This window comes from Balaenoptera physalus, assembly GCF_965194825.1.
Source record: "Balaenoptera physalus genome assembly, chromosome: 1".
Lineage (NCBI taxonomy): Eukaryota > Metazoa > Chordata > Mammalia > Artiodactyla > Balaenopteridae > Balaenoptera > Balaenoptera physalus.
In genome coordinates, this window is record NC_138882.1 from 167,564,672 (window position 1) to 167,585,679 (window position 21,008).

General features: G+C 42.9%; 1 protein-coding gene and 1 long non-coding RNA gene across 5 annotated transcripts in view; one reads left to right on the forward strand and one right to left on the reverse strand.

Moving 5' to 3' along the window:
• Positions 1-1,528, reverse strand: part of LOC309639014 (protein argonaute-4) — a 38,160-nt gene extending 36,632 nt beyond the window's left edge. Inside the window, exon 1 of one of the 4 annotated variants that reach the window (XR_014251413.1) lies at positions 1,172-1,528. Coding sequence is in view for 2 of the 4 variants with exons in the window: in XM_082415697.1 (XP_082271823.1) it covers positions 1,172-1,190 (19 nt within the window). In the remaining 2 variants the exon portion in view is untranslated. Of the gene's footprint in view, positions 1-732; positions 752-1,171 lie in introns of those variants that run through there. The other 3 variants (XM_082415697.1, XM_082415695.1, XM_082415698.1) reach the window with 3 other exon arrangements.
• A 173-nt stretch (positions 1,529-1,701) lies between these two features.
• On the forward strand, positions 1,702-4,012 carry LOC309639287. Its single transcript, XR_014251574.1, has 2 exons — positions 1,702-3,176; positions 3,549-4,012. It is a non-coding gene; the product is annotated as an uncharacterized lncRNA (long non-coding RNA).
• Positions 4,013-21,008: the final 16,996 nt, after the last annotated feature.

Sequence of the window (21,008 nt, forward strand, 5' to 3'; positions counted from 1 at the left end):
ACTGTAATAAATTCAATAAAGACTTAAAAAAAATATTCTAAGCAGCAAATTAAAGTGGAGTTGAATCATTCAGCTATGTAAACAAGTTTCAAGTAAACAAACTTGCAAAGTTTCCAAACTCAAATGGTAGACTGAGTTTTCTATGCGCTAAAAAAATGAAATGCTCTACAACTAAGTCTACTATGTAGATAAGGTATGATATTAAAGTTAATTCTAACACAGCCCCTAAACCCTGCCCTACTTAGCCAAGACATCAGAAACTTGTTGGGGTTCCAGGTGGGAGCAGCAGACTCCAATCTGCAGGGCATTTGTTACAACTTGGAATGGTTCTTCTTGTTTGGGCAGAGTCGGGGAGATAACGAGAGGCCAGTCATAATACAGTTTCCAAAGCACTTTCTCCTTCATTTGATCCTCACAACCACTTCTAACCCAATTAGAAGATACTCGGAGTATTAAAGCCTGAGCTGGAGCCTCTGGCTGGTAACTCGCCTGTCACTGAGGAGCTACGACAGACCACTCTGGGTCTCTTGCACAGACTGACAGGTAGACAGAGGCAGAAGACCACACTCCCCGAGACTTCAGGGCCTTTGAGAAAGGGTGGACACTTTGCCCCTTGGCCTTCGGGGCTAATGGGAAGTGTTTAGGGGAAGTTCTCTTTCTTCCTTATCTGAGGGCTCTGGACTGTCTGTCAGTGCAAAGAAAAATAGGGGTGCGGCCCCAAGCCAAGAATACCCCTGGTAGTAGATGGTGGAGTCCTTCCCGGTCCGGTCCGGTCCGGTCCGGGCCAGGCCTCCGCTGCGCACCTGGCACAGATCGCGTCCCTTCTGAAGCCCAAACTGGCCTCGCCTCCACCCTGGAGCACAGACCACCTCCCTGAGGTTGGGTCAGGTCTCCCTGAGACCTGGGGACGCGGGTCACCTTCCTCGGTGACCTCGTTCCTTCCTTAGACATCGAGAACTGGCTCAGCTCTCCAGGCTGGGGCGCGGAACCCGCCACCGCCGAGGCCAGGGTCAGCTCCCTCCGCCTTGTGCAATGGGGTCTCCCTCCCCCAGGCCTGACGGCCCAACCCAGGCACGCACAAGCCGATGGGGGCCACGGGGAGCTGCCAGCCCGCCGCCCGCCCACCCGTCCCCGGGTCCGGTCCTGGTCCCAGCCCGAGCGTCCTCCTCACCGGGTCCCAGCGCCTCCATGGCGGCGGCGGGGGCCGCCTCGCCGCGGTCCCCGGCGCCTCCCGCTCCGGGCCCCGCCGCCGCCGCCGCCGCCGCCGCGTAACGCTTGATCTCCGGAATATTGGCGCTATGGGGGCGCCGCGGAGACGCGGGCGCTGAGCAAGGGGCGGCGGCGGCGCCCGGCCCGGGGACAGGGACCCGGCTCCCGCGGCTCTTCCGGCCTCAGCGACAACAAAAACAATCCCCGCCGCCGCCGCCAGCGGGAGCGGGAGCGGGAGCCAGCGCGCGCGCCCGTCGGGCGGGGAGAGGGTGCGGGGCGCGCGCGGCCAGGGGTCCCGGCTCACGGAGGGGGCGTGCACAGCTCCGGAAGCCGGGTCCACCCGGCCCGGCGTGGGGCAGGGGCGGGGGTGGGCGCGCGCGCCCTCAGGGGGCAGCGCCCAGAGGACGTGTCGGGGGCGCGCCCGCCCGCCCGCACTGCCCTGTAGCCCAGGGAGGCCTTCCCCGGCGAAGGGCTCTTGGGGGCCTACATGCTGTCCTCCCAGAGAATCCCAACACACAAGTGCCCGGAGAAAGATCGGGATTGCAGACCCCGCTGGTCCAGACACAGCTCTCCACTTCCTCCCGTGGAAAGTGTCCTGAGATTCACGTCAGACACCTCTCCTCCTTCCTCCCACCTCAGACCACTTCCTTCTCCTCTGTCTCCTCTTTCTCCACTGTCCTGGGACTGAGAACACCGGGGTCACCACGGACGCAGCATTTTCCTTCCACTTCTTCATCCAAGACTGTACACCCAGGTGCTCTTCCCGACCCATGCAGCCGAAAGCACCACGCGAATGGACTATGATGAATGATGTGTTCTCTCGCTGTCTATGACCTCTGCTCAGAAAGTCACCAGTCACTTCAAAGAGAAAAGTGTTGCTTTCTTGGATGACTTCACAGTAGCAGCCAAGAGCCAAAGGAGCAACACCCCACTCCAGGGTGGTGCAGTCAGCCCAGTAGACCCAGCATCCTTGGGGCTTTCAGTTGGGACTTTGAGTTGGAGAACATAGGCCAAGAAGGAGTTTCTAGTCTTCACAATGAGGCAGCTCTGTGCCCACCAGTTAAAAAGGGACAATGTGTATGTGTTGTACTCATTTGCTAGAGCTGCCGTTACAGAGTACCACAGATTGAGTGGTTTAAAGAAGAGGAATTAATTTTATTACAGTTATGGAGGCTAAACATCCAAGATCAAGGATTGGTTTCTTCTGAGAGCTCTCTCTTTTGCTTGTAGATGGCATCTTCTCCCTGTGTCTTCACATGGTTTTTCCTCTGTACACATCTGTGTCCAAATGTCCTCTTCTTATAAGGACACTAGTCATCCTGGGTTAAGGCCCACCTTACAGACTTCATTTTAAGTTAATTGCCTCTCTAAAGACCCTCTCTCCAAATACAGTGAATTCTGAAGTAATGAGGCTTAGGATTTCAAGGTGTGAATTTTGAGGGGACACAATTCAGCCTATAACACATGTAGTGAGATAGTTATTTGAGCACCTACAATGTGCAGCCATAGAGCCAAGCAATTTTTGTATGATAAAAATGATTTAAAACAATTTTCGGGGGCTTTCCTGGTGGCACAGTGGTTGAGAATCTGCCTGCTAATGTAGGGGATTCAGGCCCTGGTCTGGGAAGATCCCACATGCCGCGGAGCAACTAGGCCCGTGAGCCACAATTACTGAGTCTGCGCGTATGGAGCCTGTGCTCCGCAACAAGAGAGGCCGCGATAGTGAAGAGGCCCGCGCACCGCGATGAAGAGTGGCCCCCGCTTGCCGCAACTAGAGAAGGCCCTCGCACAGAAACGAAGACCCAACACAGACAAGAATAAATATAAAAATAAATAAATAAACAAATAAAGATTACTAAAAGCACAATCCATTTAAAAAAAAAAAATTTTTTTTTTCGGGGCACACCATGGCCAGGCACTTTGTTATGGGCTTCACATGTCATCTAATCTTCACAACCACCTATAAGGTAGATATTATTATTTTTTATTTTTTATTTTTTTTTTTAATTCATCAATTTTGATGTCTTTTTAAATTTTTTTATTTTTTATTTTTATTTATGTATTTATTTATGGCTGTGCTGGGTCTTCGTTTCTGTGCAGAGGCTTTCTCCAGTTGCGGCAAGTGGGGGCCACTCTTCATCGCGATGCGCGGGCCTCTCACTATCACGGCTTCTCTTGTTGCGGAGCACAGGCTCCAGACGCGCAGGCTCAGTAATTGTGGCTCATGGGCCTAGCTGCTCTGCGGCATGTGGGATCTTCCCAGAGCAGGGCTCGAACCCGTGTCCCCTGCATTGGCAGGCAGATTCTCAACCACTGCGCCACCAGGGAAGCCCAATAAGGTAGATATTATTAAGAAAGGTATTTGTGTAGATGAGGAAACAGCCTCAAAGGAGCTAAGAAAATCAGGCTCTGCATTACATGATATGGCTGAGAAGCATGGAAAAATTGGAGTTCTAAATCCTGCATTCTAGTCCTGGCTGATTCCATCCCCTGCTGGCTATAGAACTGAGACTTTTAATCAAGTAACTGGACTCTAGTTTACTGATACCATACTCCAAGTTCTTTCCATAGTGCCATGCTGCTTCTCCGTTAAGCCAGATATTCACTGGAAACAATGATAGGGGACAGAAAGTTTGAAGGGGAGGAAGTATTCACTAAAAGAACAGACTGGTTGACAGTTAAGAGGATAAGGAAAACCAACTAAAGGCCAAGTTTTTTTTTTTTTTTTTTTTTATAAATTTATTTATTTTTGGCTGCGTTGGGTCTTTGTTGCTGCGCGCGGGCTTTCTCCAGTTGTGGCCAGCAGCGGCTACTCTTCGTTGCGGTACATGGGCTTCTCGCTTCGGTGGCTTCTCTGGTTGCAGAGCACGGGCTCTAGGAGCGCGGGCTTCAGTGGTTGTGGCTCACGGGCTCTAGAGTGCAGGCTCAGTAGTTGTGGTGCACAGGCTTAGTTGCCCTGCGGCATGTGGGATCTTCCCAGACCAGGGCCCGACCCGTGTCCCCTGCATTGGCAGGTGGATTCCTAACCACTGTGCCACCAGGGAAGCCCCCAAAGGTCAAGTTTTGAGTTAAGCCTAGTAGCCACCTCCCTTCTCCACTCCAGGCTAAATTCTTCCCATTCACACAGTGCTGGTGGCTTCCAGCCTGGTTTGAGGCTGACTTTCCCCCTCTCACTTTCTAACAGATTTCCCCCCATATTTTATTTGGTACACTGAGCAGAGACCATAGCTTGTTTCCTGTACTGAAAATAACCTCAGAAACCTGAGTATGAAATGTATTTAGGCCATAGTCATGACTGCAATGCCTCAATTCCTCAGTATCTCACCCCTGCCATTCTCGACTGCTCTGATGATCTACATTCTTCCAAAACTCACTCCCACTCAGGCACCCACTGCCCCCTTTCCGACTGAGCCCTTCTAAGCCCTCCCAAACCAATGTTCTATAGTCAATAAACTCTCCTAAACCTCAGTCTGTTCGACAAGCTCTCCTTCCACTTCCTGCTGTGTCTGAGAGGAAGCTCTGCCCCAGAATACCACTTCCCCCTCAGCTCTCTCTGATGGTGTCTGCTCATTCTCCCACACCCCACACACCTACAGGACAGGGTGGGGAATGGGCAGAGAATTGGCCATCTATTTGCACCCCCATGACACCAAACCTTGAATTCTCATTCTCATGTTAGAACTACTTGCCCTCTGGCCAGGCTACCACAGGGCCTCCCTTGGTGGTATAATTAACTCAGCTCCTGGTCTTCTGTCTCAGTTCAGGCCTGGCTCCCATTACATTATAAATCCTTGAAAGCAGGGCTTATGCCTTATTCAGGAATTCAGGTTTGTGTTTCTGTTGCCTAACATGTTACTTGGCATCAAATGCCTACTCAGGGAAATGTATGGAATGAATGAATGAATGAATGAGCAATTAATGCGTAAACCATGGGAACTAGAAATGGTCCAGTGGAGGGGCCTAGATAAAAAACCCTGGGTGAATCTCCAGCTTCTCCAGAGTGCAGATTTTCCAATCAGGTGGTCCTGGGTTCAAATCCCAGTTCCACAACATACTAGCTCTAAGGACCTGGGACAAGTCCCTTCACCTACTGCTCAAGGATGTTGTGAGGAGGAAGTTAAACCATATATGTGCATGTTCCTGTGTGTCTGGCACAGAGTAAGTGCCCAATAGTAAATCATTCTCCTCCCTTCCCTCCTTTCCCCCAGCTCAAAGCTGCTCCCCTGCTGCTGTCTTGCTGTCCTTTGAGAGACAGTGAGCTCATGATCTCGGCTTAGTCCAAGAGAGGGAAGCAGAGTTGTCAGGGACCAAGCATGCTTACACAGCCTTTGTCTGAGCCACCTGAGTACAGGGACTTGGCGCACTCACCTGAGGGTGAGAGCCAGAACACGCTCAGGCGAGGTTTATGAATGGAACTGGACTTTTTGAATGTGTCGATGCTCCCCTGAGACCAGATTGTGCCAGAGGGAGCCTTGCTAGTGGACCTTGTGCCAGATGGCAGGGCTCCAGCCACCCATGCTGCTTGAGACACTCCAACCCTTGTGTGGGCTGCTGGTCTCTGTTGGTGTTTTGACTCCCCAGCCTCTCCTCATACAATCTTTCCACAAGTCTGGAGCTTAGAAGTCGAGGACGAACTTCTTTGCAGTCGATCAGCTGGGCTAGGGACTTAAACTCTTCTTTAGCTGGGGACCCCCTTATTCGAACAAAAATCTTAAGTGGGAGCTGAAGTGGAGCCACTCTGTCTGAGGAAAGAGACCTGCATTGCACACCACTGAACTAGACTAGCTTGCCAAGAGACACCACCTGGCATCCCAACGGAATTTCTGCCCCCCTCCTCCTACTCCATCAGCAGCCTTGCTCCTTTACACTTTTTTTTAATAAATTTATTTATTTATTTTTGGCTGCATTGGGTCTTCGTTGCTGCGCGCGGGCTGTCTCTAGTTGCAGTGAGCGGGGGCTACTCTTCGTTGTGGTACGCGGGCTTCTAATTACAGTAGCTTCTCTTTTGCAGAGCACAGGCTCTAGGCGCACTGGCTTCAGTAGTTGTGGCATGTGGGCTCAGTAGCTGTGGTGCATGGGCTCAGTTGCTCCACGGCATGTGGGATCCTCCCGGACTAGGGCTCGAACCCATGTCCCCTGCATTGGTAGGAAGATTCTTAACCACTGTGCCACCAGGGAAGTCCCAGGAAGGCATTCTTAACAAGACATAAAATTTAGAAAGCACAAAGAAAAATACTGATAGATTTAATTACATGAAAAATTAAAACTTCTCACAAAAACCACCATAAAATTAAATATAAAGAGTTCCTACAGGACTTCCCTGGTGGCGCAGTTGTTAAGAATCCGCCTGCCAATGCAGGAGACATGAATTCGGTCCCTGGTCCAGGAAGATCCCACATGCCATGGAGCAACTGAGCCCATGTGCCACAACTACTGAGCCCGCGTGCCACAACTACTGAAGCCCGCACTCCTAGAGCCCGTGCTCCGCAACAAGAGAAGCCACCACAATGAGAAGCCCGTGCACTGCAACAGAGCAGCCCTGCTGGACGCAACTAGAGAAAGCCCATGCACAGCAACGAAGACCCAACGCAGCCAAAAGTAAATAAATAAATAAACTTATACAAAAAAAATTTTTCCTACAAATTCATAAGTAGAAAAATTGGCAATTCACAGAAAAAATACAAATGCTAACAAACATGAAAAGGTGTGCAATCATTAACAACCAGAAAAGCAAAGTACAAAAATGAGCTATTTTAAAAATTCATTGCTTGAAAAATATTTTTAAATTGAGTAAATCCAGATGGTAAAGGTGAGGGAAATTAATACTCTCACACAGTATTGGTGGGATTGTAAATTGGGACAACTTTTTTCGGAAATAGTCTGTCAGTGTCTATCAAAAATTTATTTGTGCCTCCCTTCAAACCCTTAATTCCATTCTTGGTCTCTGTCTTAAGAAACTTGAACATCTGTACACACATAACATATAACAAGGATGTTTGTTCATTATAGCATTGATTGCAATAGGAAAAAAATAGAAATGACCTTAACATTCATCAAAAGGGAATGGTTTTAAAAGTAGATTACATTCATATTATGGAATAATAAGTAAAATGTATGTATTAAATGTATGAGATGCTTCTATATGTACTGACATGGAAGGATCCCTAAAATACACTGTTAAATTGAAAAAAAATCCAGTACAATAGAATAAGATGCACAGTGATCTCACTGAAATTGCGTATCAAGGAGGTAAAATGTATAGTTCTCTTTAGGCTGCCTCCCAATTCCCTCATTGGAGGTGACTACCATTAATATTTTATATGTATAATCCCTAATTTTCTTCTGTGCATTTATAGTTGCACATATATAAGTCCATACCATATGATCTCATACACAGACATGCACAGAGGAAAGATTATGTAAATTGATACAGGGAAAACACCATGGAAAGATGGAGGATTGGAGTGTTGCGTCCACAAGCTAAGGGACACCAAAGATTGCCCACAAACCACCTGAAGCTAGGACGAGGCAATGATGGATTTCCCCTACAGGTTTCAGAGGGAGCATAGCCCTGCCAATACCTTGATTTTTGGACGTCTATCCTCTAGAACTGCAAGATGATAAATTTCTATTGTTTTAATCACCCAGTTTTTGGTATTTTGTTATAGCTGCCCTAGGAAACTAAAACAGGGAGTAAAGGTGGAAATAGGGAGACCAAGAAGTGAGCTATTGCAATGATCCAGGTGAATGTTGATGGTGGCTTGAGTCAAGGTGGTAGCTGTGGATGCTGGATATGTTTTGAAGACAGACTTTGCTGATGGACTGAGTATGAGGTATAAAAAAAATGAGAGGCATTAAGGATAATTCTAAAGTTTCAGTGCTGTTAGTGCCCCAGGTGTCTGCATCTTTGTGCCTGAGGCCTTTCCCAGAAGTGCAAAAGGAAAGCCAATCTAACAATTCCTACCTTAGACTGGAAGTGATGGGAAATTAACCCCACCTAGGGGAAGCCCTCAACCAGTGATTCTCAGGAGTTGGTGTATAAATATCCCAGCTCCTTTGCCCCTCAGATGGGATAATTTTGACACGTGTGTTTTACACTATTTCCCACAAGATTAAGCTCCAATCACTCAGTGGTAGCTGGCGTACCAACACATCTTTATTGGCTGCTTTCTCTTCCATGTATCTCTCCTACTGGTGACCCTTGTTTCTCTAAAATAAATTATTTGCACTTGAATCTTTATCTCAGAGTCTGCTTTTGGAGAAACCCAGACTAATACACAAGATTTTCAGCTTGAGCAACTGGGAAGTTATTTATTCATATTTATTAATTAATAAATTGACATTTATGAAGATGGAGAAGACTTTGACAGGTGCAGATTCTTGGAGGGGGGAAGATCAGTAGAACATTTTGAACACAATAGTTCTGAGGTGCTTGTTAGGTCACCAAATGGAGAAGTTGAATAGGCTTAGAGATATACAGTCTGGAGTCAGGAGAGAGATTGGTCTAGAGATATACATTTGGGAGTCAACAACATAGAGATTATATTTAAAGAAAGCCATGAGTCTGGATGAAATCACTAAAGGAGTTAGTGTAGTTGGAGAAGAAAAGAGGTTCCGGGATTAGTAGGGTTCTTGGCACTGTAACATTTAAAGGTCAAGGAAATGAGGAAGATCCCACAAAGCAGATTGAGACAGAATGGCCAGTGAAGTTGGAGGAAAAGAAGAATGTGTGAAATCCCAGAAACTAAGGGAGGCAAGTGTAATATCAGTCCCTTCTTTTTGTTTGTTTTAGTATCCTTCATTTATTTTGGAGGCTTTCCTCAAATGTCTGGTGGTCATATTTTGTCTTTTCACATTGAAGAGTCGGGTTTTAAAAGGTTGATTTGAATTCTGTATCCATGTACGGGTTTTGTCTTTTGGTGGCTTTCATAGTAGAAGCTGAAACTCTAGGTCATTTCTCTGAGACTGTTCAGTTTCTCCAGAGAATTCCCCGTTTTCAAGCCGAGGGAGGGAATAGCCTAGTCACCAAATAAGGAGATTATGGGGTGGGGGATGGAGTGAGAGTGGATAGAGAAGTGTGTGGCCTCTTCGTTCAGTATGTAGACTTCCAATGACTCTCCCTTTTTCTAGTAAGGTACCTCTGTGTTTCAATTACTGCACAGACTAAACCTCCAGATTCCTGCCCGGGAGGAGTAGTAGTCATCTGACAGGTGCAAGATTATAGAAGGGACCTGAAGGCTAATGGATCCTTACAGAGACTTTCATCCAATCCTCTTGTCTTGAACCCATTCTTCTCCCTGGGTCTTTTTTCCTGGGTTTCTGGGTCCTCTAGTACTTGAGCTGAGCTGGAGTTCTGTGGCAGGAAATGGCTTGCTTCTCATTAGCACCACCTCTGTAGACAGTTGGTATGCAGCTTTTTCAGCCCTGCTAATTTTTCCACTTGGATTTCCACCTTCTCATCCTCTCATGTCTCCTCTCCCACTCTCTTTATCCTTGTGGGTTTATTTTGGTCTTATTCACTTGCTTTCATTTTTGTGGGGCTCGAAGAACTAGAAGACATAAACACATGTGTTCATTTTTCCTTCTCAACAACAGTATTTTGAGGTCATCAAATGTAGAGCAATTTTCTAGTGTCTGGGGCCAGAAATTCAAGAGAGACCTGAGTTCTTCCCTGGAGAAGCCACATTCCTTGAATTCTTGGTGCCTCTGGTCTTCCAGAGTATCTCTTGTTTTCTTTTTCCCAGAGGCTAGAACTCGGCCAGAAGTATTTCTGCCTGGTTAATTCATCTATTTTCCAGTTACCTAACTGTGGAGGCATTTCCTACTTGCCAAGGAGCCAACTCAGGTTGACTCCTCCCTTTTGTCTATCCTTCTATGTCCATGATATCCACACAGGAGGAATATATATGCATAACTCTACTAAGTCTGGAAAGTAATGGTAAGTTATGAAAGGGAATCTCCAAGTTATATGGGGAAAATGTTTGGAAACTTTGGGCCGAGAGAATGTATATGGAGTGGGTGGGGGTGATTTAGACCATAAATTTTATTTTATATCACTATCCACACATCCCGGTGTTTCTGAATATGCCAAAGTTAATGCTAATAATAATTGGAAACATTTCTATAATGCTTGTTATAAGTCAGTACTATTCTAAATGTTGATCTCTTAACTTGTAAAATAAATCATTACATATTAACTACATAATTGTCAACAACCCTATGAGGTAGATACTACCATTATCTCCAACTTACCACTAAAGAAACTAAAGTACACAGGAGTTAAATACAAGGCTACGGTGAAGCAATTGAACCTAGGCGTTCAAACTCCAGAGTTCAGATGCTTAACCACTAGCCTATGCTGCCTCTCTTCTTCGGGCTAGATCATATTTTGCTTCCTTTAACTCATTAGATGAAAATTTTAGGATACCAAGTGTCAGAAACTAATCAAAGTTTTCCCATACTATTTATTTATTATTACATTTAACACCCAGACCACATCTTGATGGTACCCTCACTAATTTTGGCCTTCTGTTTTTAATTGGGATTCTTCAACCATCTGGATACTTCTGGCCCCCAGAGGTGGTATTGCTTCCCTATAGTTGGAGTCAGTGATGGAATGGATGTCTGCAACCTTACAACAGAATCTCTGAGTACTTAAGCGCTTGGTCTGGGTTGCAGTTCCAACAAGAAGGGTCATTCTGATCATTTTTATTATTTTCCCAGGGGCAAGTTTGGGCTCATACTAAAATTCGATTACAGTTCCTTTTTTTCTTATTTGAGATATGAAAGGAAAAATCTTTTCTTCATCTATTTATGGATGCATGCATTGGAGGAAGAGGAAGGATGAGCTGGGGCACTGCAGGCTCAGCCAAGGATACCACAGTCATTTTGCAAAAGCTGGAAGCAGAGCAGCAGGGTGGAAAGAGATATCCTGAGGGACAGAAAACCAGGCATGAGACTAAATATCCAGTAACTCCCAAAGCTAGCATCTAAACTGTGAAGTAGAAAGAGATCTCCCATGTTTCAGAAAGCTGGGAACTGGCTTAAAGCATAAAAAGTTTACTAAAATATTGCTGATACTCAAGAGTCCAAGTCTTGCTGAAGGGAAAGCCCTGATCCACCTTCAAAATATTTGAAAACAGTAGTGAACTGAATGTAATTAGAGCTTCAGCAAAGCTGAGATCCAGCTCAATTACAGGTTAGATTGACTAATTTCCCCCATACTAGTGACCTGACAAAAAGGGGATTGCCCTTTTTAATCTGTGTTGGTTTCTACAGTCCTTTTCCACAAAAACGTATAATTAAAAACTATCAGATACACAATGAACCAAAAAAAAAAAAAAAAAAAGACCCATGGTCAAGAGTGGAAATAGTGCTAGAAGCAGATGAAGTGATAGCTCAGATTTTTTTTTATTTATTTATTTATTTATTTATTTATTTATTTATTTATGGCTGTGTTGGGTCTTCGTTTCTGTGCGAGGGCCCTCTCCAGCTGCGGCGAGCGGGGGCCACTCTTCATCGTGGTGCGCGGGCCTCTCACTGTCGCGGCCTCTCTTGTTGCGGAGCACAGGCTCCATACGCGCAGGCTCAGTAGTTGTGGCTCATGGGCCCAGCCTCTCCACGGCATGCGGGATCCTCCCAGACCAGGGCTTGAACCCGTGTCCCCTGCATTGGCAGGCAGACTCTCAACCACCGCGCCACCAGGGAAGCCCAATAGCTCAGATTTTAAATGATCTGACAAGGACTTTAAAATAGTTATGATAAATATGTAAATGTTCTAGTGGAAAGGTGGATAAAATGCATGAACAGATGGAGAATTTTAGTAGAGAAGTGTAAACTATAAAAAAAGAATCAAATGGAAGTGCTAGAAATGAAAAATAAGATATAAGAAGTGAAGAATGTTTTTTGATGGGCTTAACAGCTGACTGAACACAGCAGAGGAAAGAATCAGATGCTTGAAGACAGGTCAGTATAAATTATCCAAACTAAAATACAAACAGGAAAAAAAAAAAAAAACAAAGAGCAAAAAGTATAGAACAGAGTGCCCAAGAACAGAGACAAAATGAAATGTTCTAACATATGTGTAATTGGAGTTTCAGACAAAGAGGGGAGAGAAAATCAACAACAACAAAAAAGTATTTGAGGAGATAATAGCTGAGATTTTTCTAAAATAGATGAGAGATAAAATGCACAGATCCAAGAAGTTTAGCAAATCCTAAGCAGAATAAATACATATAAAACCACACCTAGACATATCCTACTCAGACGACTGAAAACCAAAGATAAAGATAACATTTTAAAAGGAACCAGAGGGGGAAAAAGACATATTACATACAGGGGAGTAATGACACAAAGAATGGATGACTTATCAGGAATGAAGGCCAGAAGGCAATGGGTGACATCTTTAAAGTACTAGAAACAAAAACCATAAATATCCTTCAAAAAAGAAAATGAAATAAAAACATTTCAGGTAGACAAAGCTGAGATAGTTTGTTTCAGACAGACCTGCATTATAAGAAATGCTAAAAGAAGTTCTAGAAGCTGATAAAAATTCGGTCTGCAGGGAAAAATGAAGAGTACCAGAAATGGTAAATATCTGGATAAATATAGAACACCTTTTCAAAAATAATATCTAATTTTATTTATATATAATGTATATATATAATTTATATATATATATAATGTGTGTATAATATATTGTGGGATGTATAAATATACAACAAGGACTCAAAGGGCAGAGGTGGGTAAATGAAATTATACTATTGTAAGATTTCTTACATTATTCATAAAAGAGTACAGTATCATTTGAAGGTTAGATTGTGTTAAGTAAAAAATGCATGTTAAAAGAATTATAGCTAACAGTAGAGGAAATAAATGTGATAATAAATTCACTCAAGAGAAAGCAGGAAATGAGGAGCAAGTGAGACCAAGGGAAAACAAATACCAAGATGAAAAACTCAAACCCAAGCACACTAACAATTATATTAAATGTAAATCCCTCTGCAGTGAATGCCCAGAGTCCTAACCACGACCTCCAGGGAATTCCCAGCCCCAATTTTGCTTCTAATGTTTGGTGACAGGTAAGAGGTTAAGCCCTTGCTTTAGGCTTAGACTAGTCTTTCTGCAGCCGTTCCATCATTCTACTTTATGGTTTAACGGTGGTGAAAGGAATTAGCATTTATTTAATGCCTACCACGTACCAATCAGTGAGTTAGGGGTCTTAACATACACCATCTCATTTTAATGGATTTTGTTTGGGGAAAACTGAACCTGAGAAAAAAGTGACTTCCCCACAGTTACATGGCTGCTAAGTGGCAGAGCCAGCCTGTGAACAAAGAAAGATCTCTCTGATGCCAGTGTCTGGGCTTTTTCCATGGCACCATGCTGCACCTCTGGCCCTTGCCTCACCTGGGCTATACAGCAACAATCTCTTCACTGGTGTTCCTGTATCCAGTGTTTCTCTTCCCAATCCATTCTCCGGATGGCAGCAAGCTGAACTTCCTAAAACACTGCATTGTCTACCTTGACTCAACACTGGTTAGCTTCTCTTTGGTACTGTGGGTCCATATTGTTTGTTTGGCATTTAATGGTGTCAAGAATCAATTTGCTACGTGACCTTAGGCAAATCATCTGGCGTCACAAACTGACCCAAGCCAACTTGCTATATTATATTAATAAACATTTATTTACTAATTATTGAGTGGTGTTTTGTTGTTATTGCAGGGGTGAGAGGAAGATATCAGTAGCCTCCAACAGTGAGAGATGGGCTACATGTTCTTTCTGGAAACCTTACTACCAAGTGGTGTGTTACAATGAAAGCAAGTCTCAGACTGAAATCTACTACATGCTCAACGTATTTATTAACAAGCAGGCAAAACCAGTCATACAACTTGTAAGCTCAGTGAAGTCCCAGATCTTGATCCTTTTAGACACTTTGCCAACTACCTTGCCTGAAAAGTTAACTTTAAGTAAATAAGACAACATTCTATTAGCAGGATTCATCTAGCCTGCTAGTCAGAATCAGGTGACAGGATCTTCCACTAATGGGGAGAAAAATACTGAATAGGTCCCAGCCCATAACATCTCTCTAAAGAACCTCGTTGCTGGGCTCACTAGATTCTTATATGTTGGTCAAGCAAGGGTGGAGGTACCTATATAATACAATGCTTCTCGCTAAATCACATATCTTGACGCCATTTATTTCACCCATGAAAAAACATATCTAACATCTAATCCTATTTAATAGTCTTCTAATGCTGATTGACGATAAAGGTAATTGAAGTTCTTGACGTAAACTGCTACTGGAATGTGGGATATTGATTAGAATTTCTCAGATACTAACTAACCACTCCTAGAGTGTTTATTTCTTATTAGGGTACTTCAGATGTGAACTAATAGCCTCCAAGCTTTACACTAAAACTAGTTAACACACACGTATATAAAACTTTCTAGTCTGAAATATTTAAACATATATTAACATATTATATATCATATATTTTACATGATATATTATAATATTTAATATAAGTAAATTACAGACAACATAACACCTTCACTGGGGTTCAGTTTGTTTATGTGAGGAGATAGGATGAGCTAACTTCTAAAGTTTCTTCCATGATTCTATAAGTGGATTTTTTTTTTAAACATCTTTATTGAAGTATAATTGCTTTACAATGGTGTGTTAGTTTCTGCTTTAAAACAAAGTGAATCAGTTATACATATACATATGTTCCCATATCTCTTCCCTATAAGTGGATTTTAATGCAGTTAGAAGGATCTGGGTTAGAATCATGGAAAAACTTACTGACAGTTATCATCAAGCATGCAAACCTCTTTTCTAGAACACTTTCATATTTTCTTCAAAGGATTTATTTTTCTAAATAAATATCCTTAGCCCCAACCACACCTGTCATCCTCTAACCCTCTTTTTTATTTAAAAAATTAAAAAATATATATATATATATTTATTTATTTATTTATTTACTTAGGCTGCACAGGATCTTAGTTGTGGCACATGGGATCTTAGTTGCAGTGAGAACTTTAGTTGTGGCATGCATGTGGGATCTAGTTCCCAGACCAGGGATTGAACCTGGGCCCCCTGCATTGGGAGCATGGAGTCTCACCCACTGGGCCACTGGGGAAGTCCCTAACCCCCTTTTAAAAATAAACATTTTTAAACATTATTGAGGTATAATTGACATATAACATTATATTAGTTTCATGTATATTAGTACAACATAATGATTTGATATTTGTAAATATTGCAAAATGATCACCACAATGACTCTAGTTAACATTCATCACCACACAGTTACAATTTTTTTTCTTGTGATGAGAACTTTTAAGATCTACTCTCTTAGCAACTTTCGGATATGCAATACAGTATTACTAACTATAGTTCCCATGCTGAACATTACATTCCCATGACTTATTTATTTTATAACTGGAATTTTGTACCTTTTGACCCCTTTCACCCATTTCACCTGCCCCCCGACTCCCTACCTCTGGCAACCACCAATCTGTTCTCTGTATCTATGAATTCGGATTATTTTTTAGATTCCACATATAGGCGAGATCATGTGGTATTTGTTTTTCTCTGTCTGACTTACTTCACTAGAATAATGCCCTCAAGGTCCATCTGTGTTGTCACAAATGCCAATACTTCATTCTTTCATATATATATCACATTTTCTTTATCCATTCACCCTTCGATGGATTTTTAGATTGTTTCCATATTTTGGCTATTGTAAATAATGCTGCAATGAACATGGGGGTGCATATATCTTTTCAAGTTAGTGTTTTCATTTTCCTTGGGTAAATACCCGGACGTGGAATTGGTGGATCATATGGTAGTTCTATTTTTAATTTTTTGAGGAATCACCATACTGTTTTCCATAGTGGCTGCACCAATTTCCATTCCCACTAACAGTGTACAAGTATTCCCTTTCATCCACATCCTCGACAGCACTTGTTATCTCTTGTAGTTTTGTTTTTTTTGGTTGCTTTTGTTCTTCATTGCTGCAGGTGGGCTTTCTCTAGTTGCGGTGAGTGGGGGCTACTCTTTGTTGTGGTGTGCGGGCTTCTCATTGCTGTGGCTTCTCTTGTTGTGGAGCATGGGCTCTAGGCATGCAGGTTTTAGTAGTTGCAACACTCGGGCTCAGTAGTTGTGGCGCACGGGCTTAGTTGCTCTCGGCATGTGGGATCTTCCCAGACCAGGGATTGAACCGTGTTCCCTGCATTGGCAGGCAGACTCTCAACCACTGCGCCACCAGGGAAGTCCACCTCTTGTCTTTTTGATAACAGGTGTGAGGTGTTATCTCATTGTGGTTTGATTTGCATTTCCCTGATGATTAGTGATGTTGAGCACCTTTTCATGTACTTGTGGGCCATCTGTATGTCTTCTCTGGAAAAATATTCAGATCCTCTGCTCATTATTTAAAAATCAAATTGTTTTTGTTTTTGCTGTTGAGTTATATGAGTTCTTTATATTTTGGATATTAACTTTTTCTCAGATATATGATCCACAAATATTTTTTCTCATTCAGTAGATTGTCTTTTCATTTTGTTGGTGGTTTTCTTTGCTGTGCAGAAGCTTTTAGTTTGATGTAGTCTCACCTGTCTATTTTTACTTTTGTTGCCTTTGCTTTTGGTGTCAAACCCCAAAAAACTATCACCAAAATTGCTGTCAAGGAGCTTACCACCTATGTTTTCTTCTAGGAGGTTTAAGGTTTCAGGTCTTATGCTCAAGTTGTTGATTCATTTTGAGTTAATTTGTATGTATGGTGTAAGATATTGGGCCAGTTTTGTTCTTTTGCATGTGGCTGTCCAGTTTTCCCAACACCATTATTGAAGAGATGTCCTTTCCCCGTTGTGTATTCATGACTCCTTTGTTGTAAATTAATTGACCATATATACATGGGTCTATTTCTGGGCTCTCTATTCTGTTCCATTGATCTATGTGTCTATTTTTATGACAATATCATACTGTTTTGATTGTCATAGCTTTGTAATATAGTTTGAAATCAGAATGTGTGATGCCTTAAGCTTTTTTCTTCTTTCTCAAGAGTGCTTTGGCTATTTGGGGTCCACCCTGTAACTCCTTATTATTCTTTATTTTTTCCAAAACCTTTATCACTATCTGATATTATATATTTATTTACTTATTTGTTATTGTCTATCTTCTGCTACAAGAATATAATCTCCCTAAGAGTAGAAACTTTGTTTCAAACTGTACTTTCTATGCCTGACCTGCATAGAAGTCAGGCATAGAGGGCAGAAGTTTGTTTTATCTTTTGCTGCATAGCAAATCATACTAAAATGTAGTGGCTTGTTTATTTAAAGCCCATGATTCTGTAATTTGGCTAGATTTAGTCGGTCAGTTCTTCTTTTCATCTGACCTTTGGTAACTCACATGGTTGCATTCATCTGGAGGTTCAATGGGACTGGATGGTCCAAGATGGTAAAATCTAGTAGTTAACTGTTGGCTGAAGTGCCTTGATTCTCCTCTATGTGGCACATCCAACAAGATATCTTGTGTTTCTTAAATGGTGGCAGCAGTGTTCTAAGATAATAAAGTGAAAACTGCAAAGCTCTTTAAGGCTTAGCCTCAGAAGCTATCTATACAATGTTACTTTCACTAGATTCTGTTGATCAATGCAAGTAACAAGGACAGCCCAGATTCAAGAGATCAAAAATTAGATGAGGGGCTTCCCTGGTGGCGAAGTGGTTGAGAATCTGCCTGCCAATGCAGGGGACACGGGTTCGAGCCCTGGTCTGGGAAGATCCCACATGCCGCGGAGCAACTAGGCCCATGAGCCACAACTACTGAGCCTGCGCGTCTGGAGCCTGTGCTCCGCAACAAGAGAGGCCACGATAGTAAGAGGCCCGCGCACCGCGATGAAGAGTGGCCCCCGCTTGCCACAACTAGAGAAAGCCCTCACACAGAAACGAAGACCCAACACAGCCAAAAATAAATAAATAAATAAATAAATTAAAAAAAAAGAATTAGATGAGAGGTGCAGTAAAATCACACTGAAATCACAAAGAGCTGTGATTATTCTAACAATCTATTACAAAGCTCAATAAAGGTTTGTGAAGTGAATGAATGTATTATTATATCATGTCTAAAGTTCCATGCTTCATATTCAAGGTCTGCTGTGATCTTGCTTCCAGAGCACAAATAGCATATCTTTCCCAAGCACTCATCAAATCTGCTCTATAATTTATTTATTTGTGTGTGTGTTTTATCTTCACAGGAAGGACATTATCTTGTTCTCTCGGTATATCCCATGTATCTATCAGATATCCAGGCTCCAAAGAGACACTCTGTTGGTCTTTGATGAGTTTAATTTAACTTAACAACCCTGACATCTTATCCCCTACCTTCCATTCCATCATCATGAAGTCACTAGTTGAACATTTCCCTGAAAATCTTATCATTATTCCAGTCTCCATGCCTTTACTCATTCCATTTTCCCCACCTAAAATACTCTCCTTCTTCCTCTTTGCTTATTTCAGTGTTTCTCACTGACATTTAGCAACTTTGGCCCTACCCACTAAATTCCAGTAGAGGCAGGGTCATTATGACAACCATGATAAATCCCCTGGTTAAATATCACTAGTAAACTATCATTTGGGCCTACAGTGGGAACAATATTGTTTTGTCTGTCCAGTACCACCTCCTGTCTTAGGAAGTGTTCCTTCCCTACTCCAACTACATCGTTCTTGAAGAAGTTACTCTATTCCTGTAAGTCTGTGCCCTTCTAGGTACACCTGAATTATCTGGCATGTCTGAAGAAGGTCAGGCACTAGGCTACCCAATTTGCTGAAATGTAATAGAAATTAGGAGTGGAGCAGACCCTTTTTGTCCTTCTGTGATGGAATCCCCTTCCTCCAAACATACATATATGGGTTGACCCCAAGTGCTGAGGATGCTAATATCTAAATAAACACTACTCACACCAAAAGCCATTAAGTTTCTATAAAGCTTAGGGTAGGGTTGGGTTGTGAAAAACACTTGGGTTTTTTCAAAAGCTGAAGCAAAAAGCCTGGGCAGAAAATTGAATAAAGCAGGGCAGAGGAATTTCTCTTATACATTCTTCCTGGGTAGGTAGCTAGAAAGGAAAAGGGAATTGAAGAGAAAATATATGAATGGAGTACTAAAAGCTGCTGAATTAAGGTTTTGGATGCTGCACAGATAGAAGTTGGGAACTAGAAAGGAGATAAGGACCTGTGCCTGGGGAATACCTCTTCAGTCACCAGAAAAGCTAAGAGAGAGAGTTCCATGGTGGACAAGGGGCAGACAGGGGTGACCTGGGAAGGGGAAACCTTTTATTCTACATATTAACTTGTGCCAAGCTAAAGTGAGTCTGTGCTTGAAATTAGTGACCTATATTCTCAATTTTGGTGACTGGTGCCCTAATCTGTCACTCAAGCCATCTAGAAACCTAAGAGTCACTAGTTTTACATTGACTCTATTGTCCCTTGCCCCTCAAGGTTAATCATCAACAAGCCCTGTCAATTTTGCCTCTTTTTTTCCAATCCATCTCCTCCTCTCTATTGTTACTACCATTGACCTAGTTCAGGTCCCTATAATCTCCCACCTAGACAACTGGTCTTCCTGCCTGCAGTTTAATCCCCTTCCAATCCATCCTTCATATGCTGCCAGAATAATCTTTCTCAAGCACATATCTAACCATGTTGCCCTCCTTCTTAACAACACCCCCATCCACCAGCTGCCCAGTTCATATCGTCTAAAAACTAAACTCTAAGCAAAGCACTCCAGACTTTTTGTGCCCTGTTTAACTTTCAGCCTTCATTCTGGCCATCCGTCCCCCTCTCCCAAACACACACTTCTGTGCTCTAGATGCACTGACCTACTTTCAGTTCCCCAACACGACATGCTTTATCAAGCCCTTACACATACCTGGAATACCTTCTCCTCCTCATGCCAGCCTGGAGAATTCCAATCCATCTTTGAAACTCAGTTCTGGAGTCATGCCCCCCTGAATTGCCCCAGGCAAAATCAGTTTCCCCTCCTTCAGGGCCCCCACAGCTGCTTGTATACACTTCTTCCATTACACATGCCTAGTTACTTGCCTGTCTTCAACCAGCAATGGGAAACCCTCTGAGAACAAGACTGTATTTTATTTATCTTCATATTCTCTGTGTCTAGCGTAGGCTTAAATAGGGGCTCAAGGTTGTTGAAGGAATAGATGGATATTTGATACTTTTTGGTACTTTAGGTTACCAAAAGTTGCTGTAAAGGAGCTTCTGCATACAAAATAGCTGATGGTGTGTGTGCTGTCATGCCTTGGAAAGAGGCCCTGGTATTTTTCGGTTTTGTTTTTTAGGTGTATTTTAATAATTCATTCGACAATGATTTATTAATCATCCACTATGTGTCAGGTCCTGTGCCATTTTTAAAGGTCAGTGGATACTGGACATCAAGCAAGAAAAACAGCCCTGGCCTTCAAGCAGGTACTCTCCAAGAGAAGCTTTACAACTATAAGGAATTACAGTACAAAATTATTTTTGAAAGAAGATTCTGGGAGATGTAGTTATTTCACCATTCCAAAGGAAAGTTTAAACAACTTGTTGAATAATTTTAAAATGAAGGAAAAAAAAAAACGGATAGAGTGGCTACAGGCTACAGGAAATAGATGGAATGACATGACCAATCCCTGCCACATGGTGGCAGTGCTTCTCCAGGGATGAGGATTTAGTGGCCTAGGACTTCAGAAAAGCATGTTCTCACACTTTAACTCCAGAGGAGGAAGAGTACTAAAAATTTAACATGG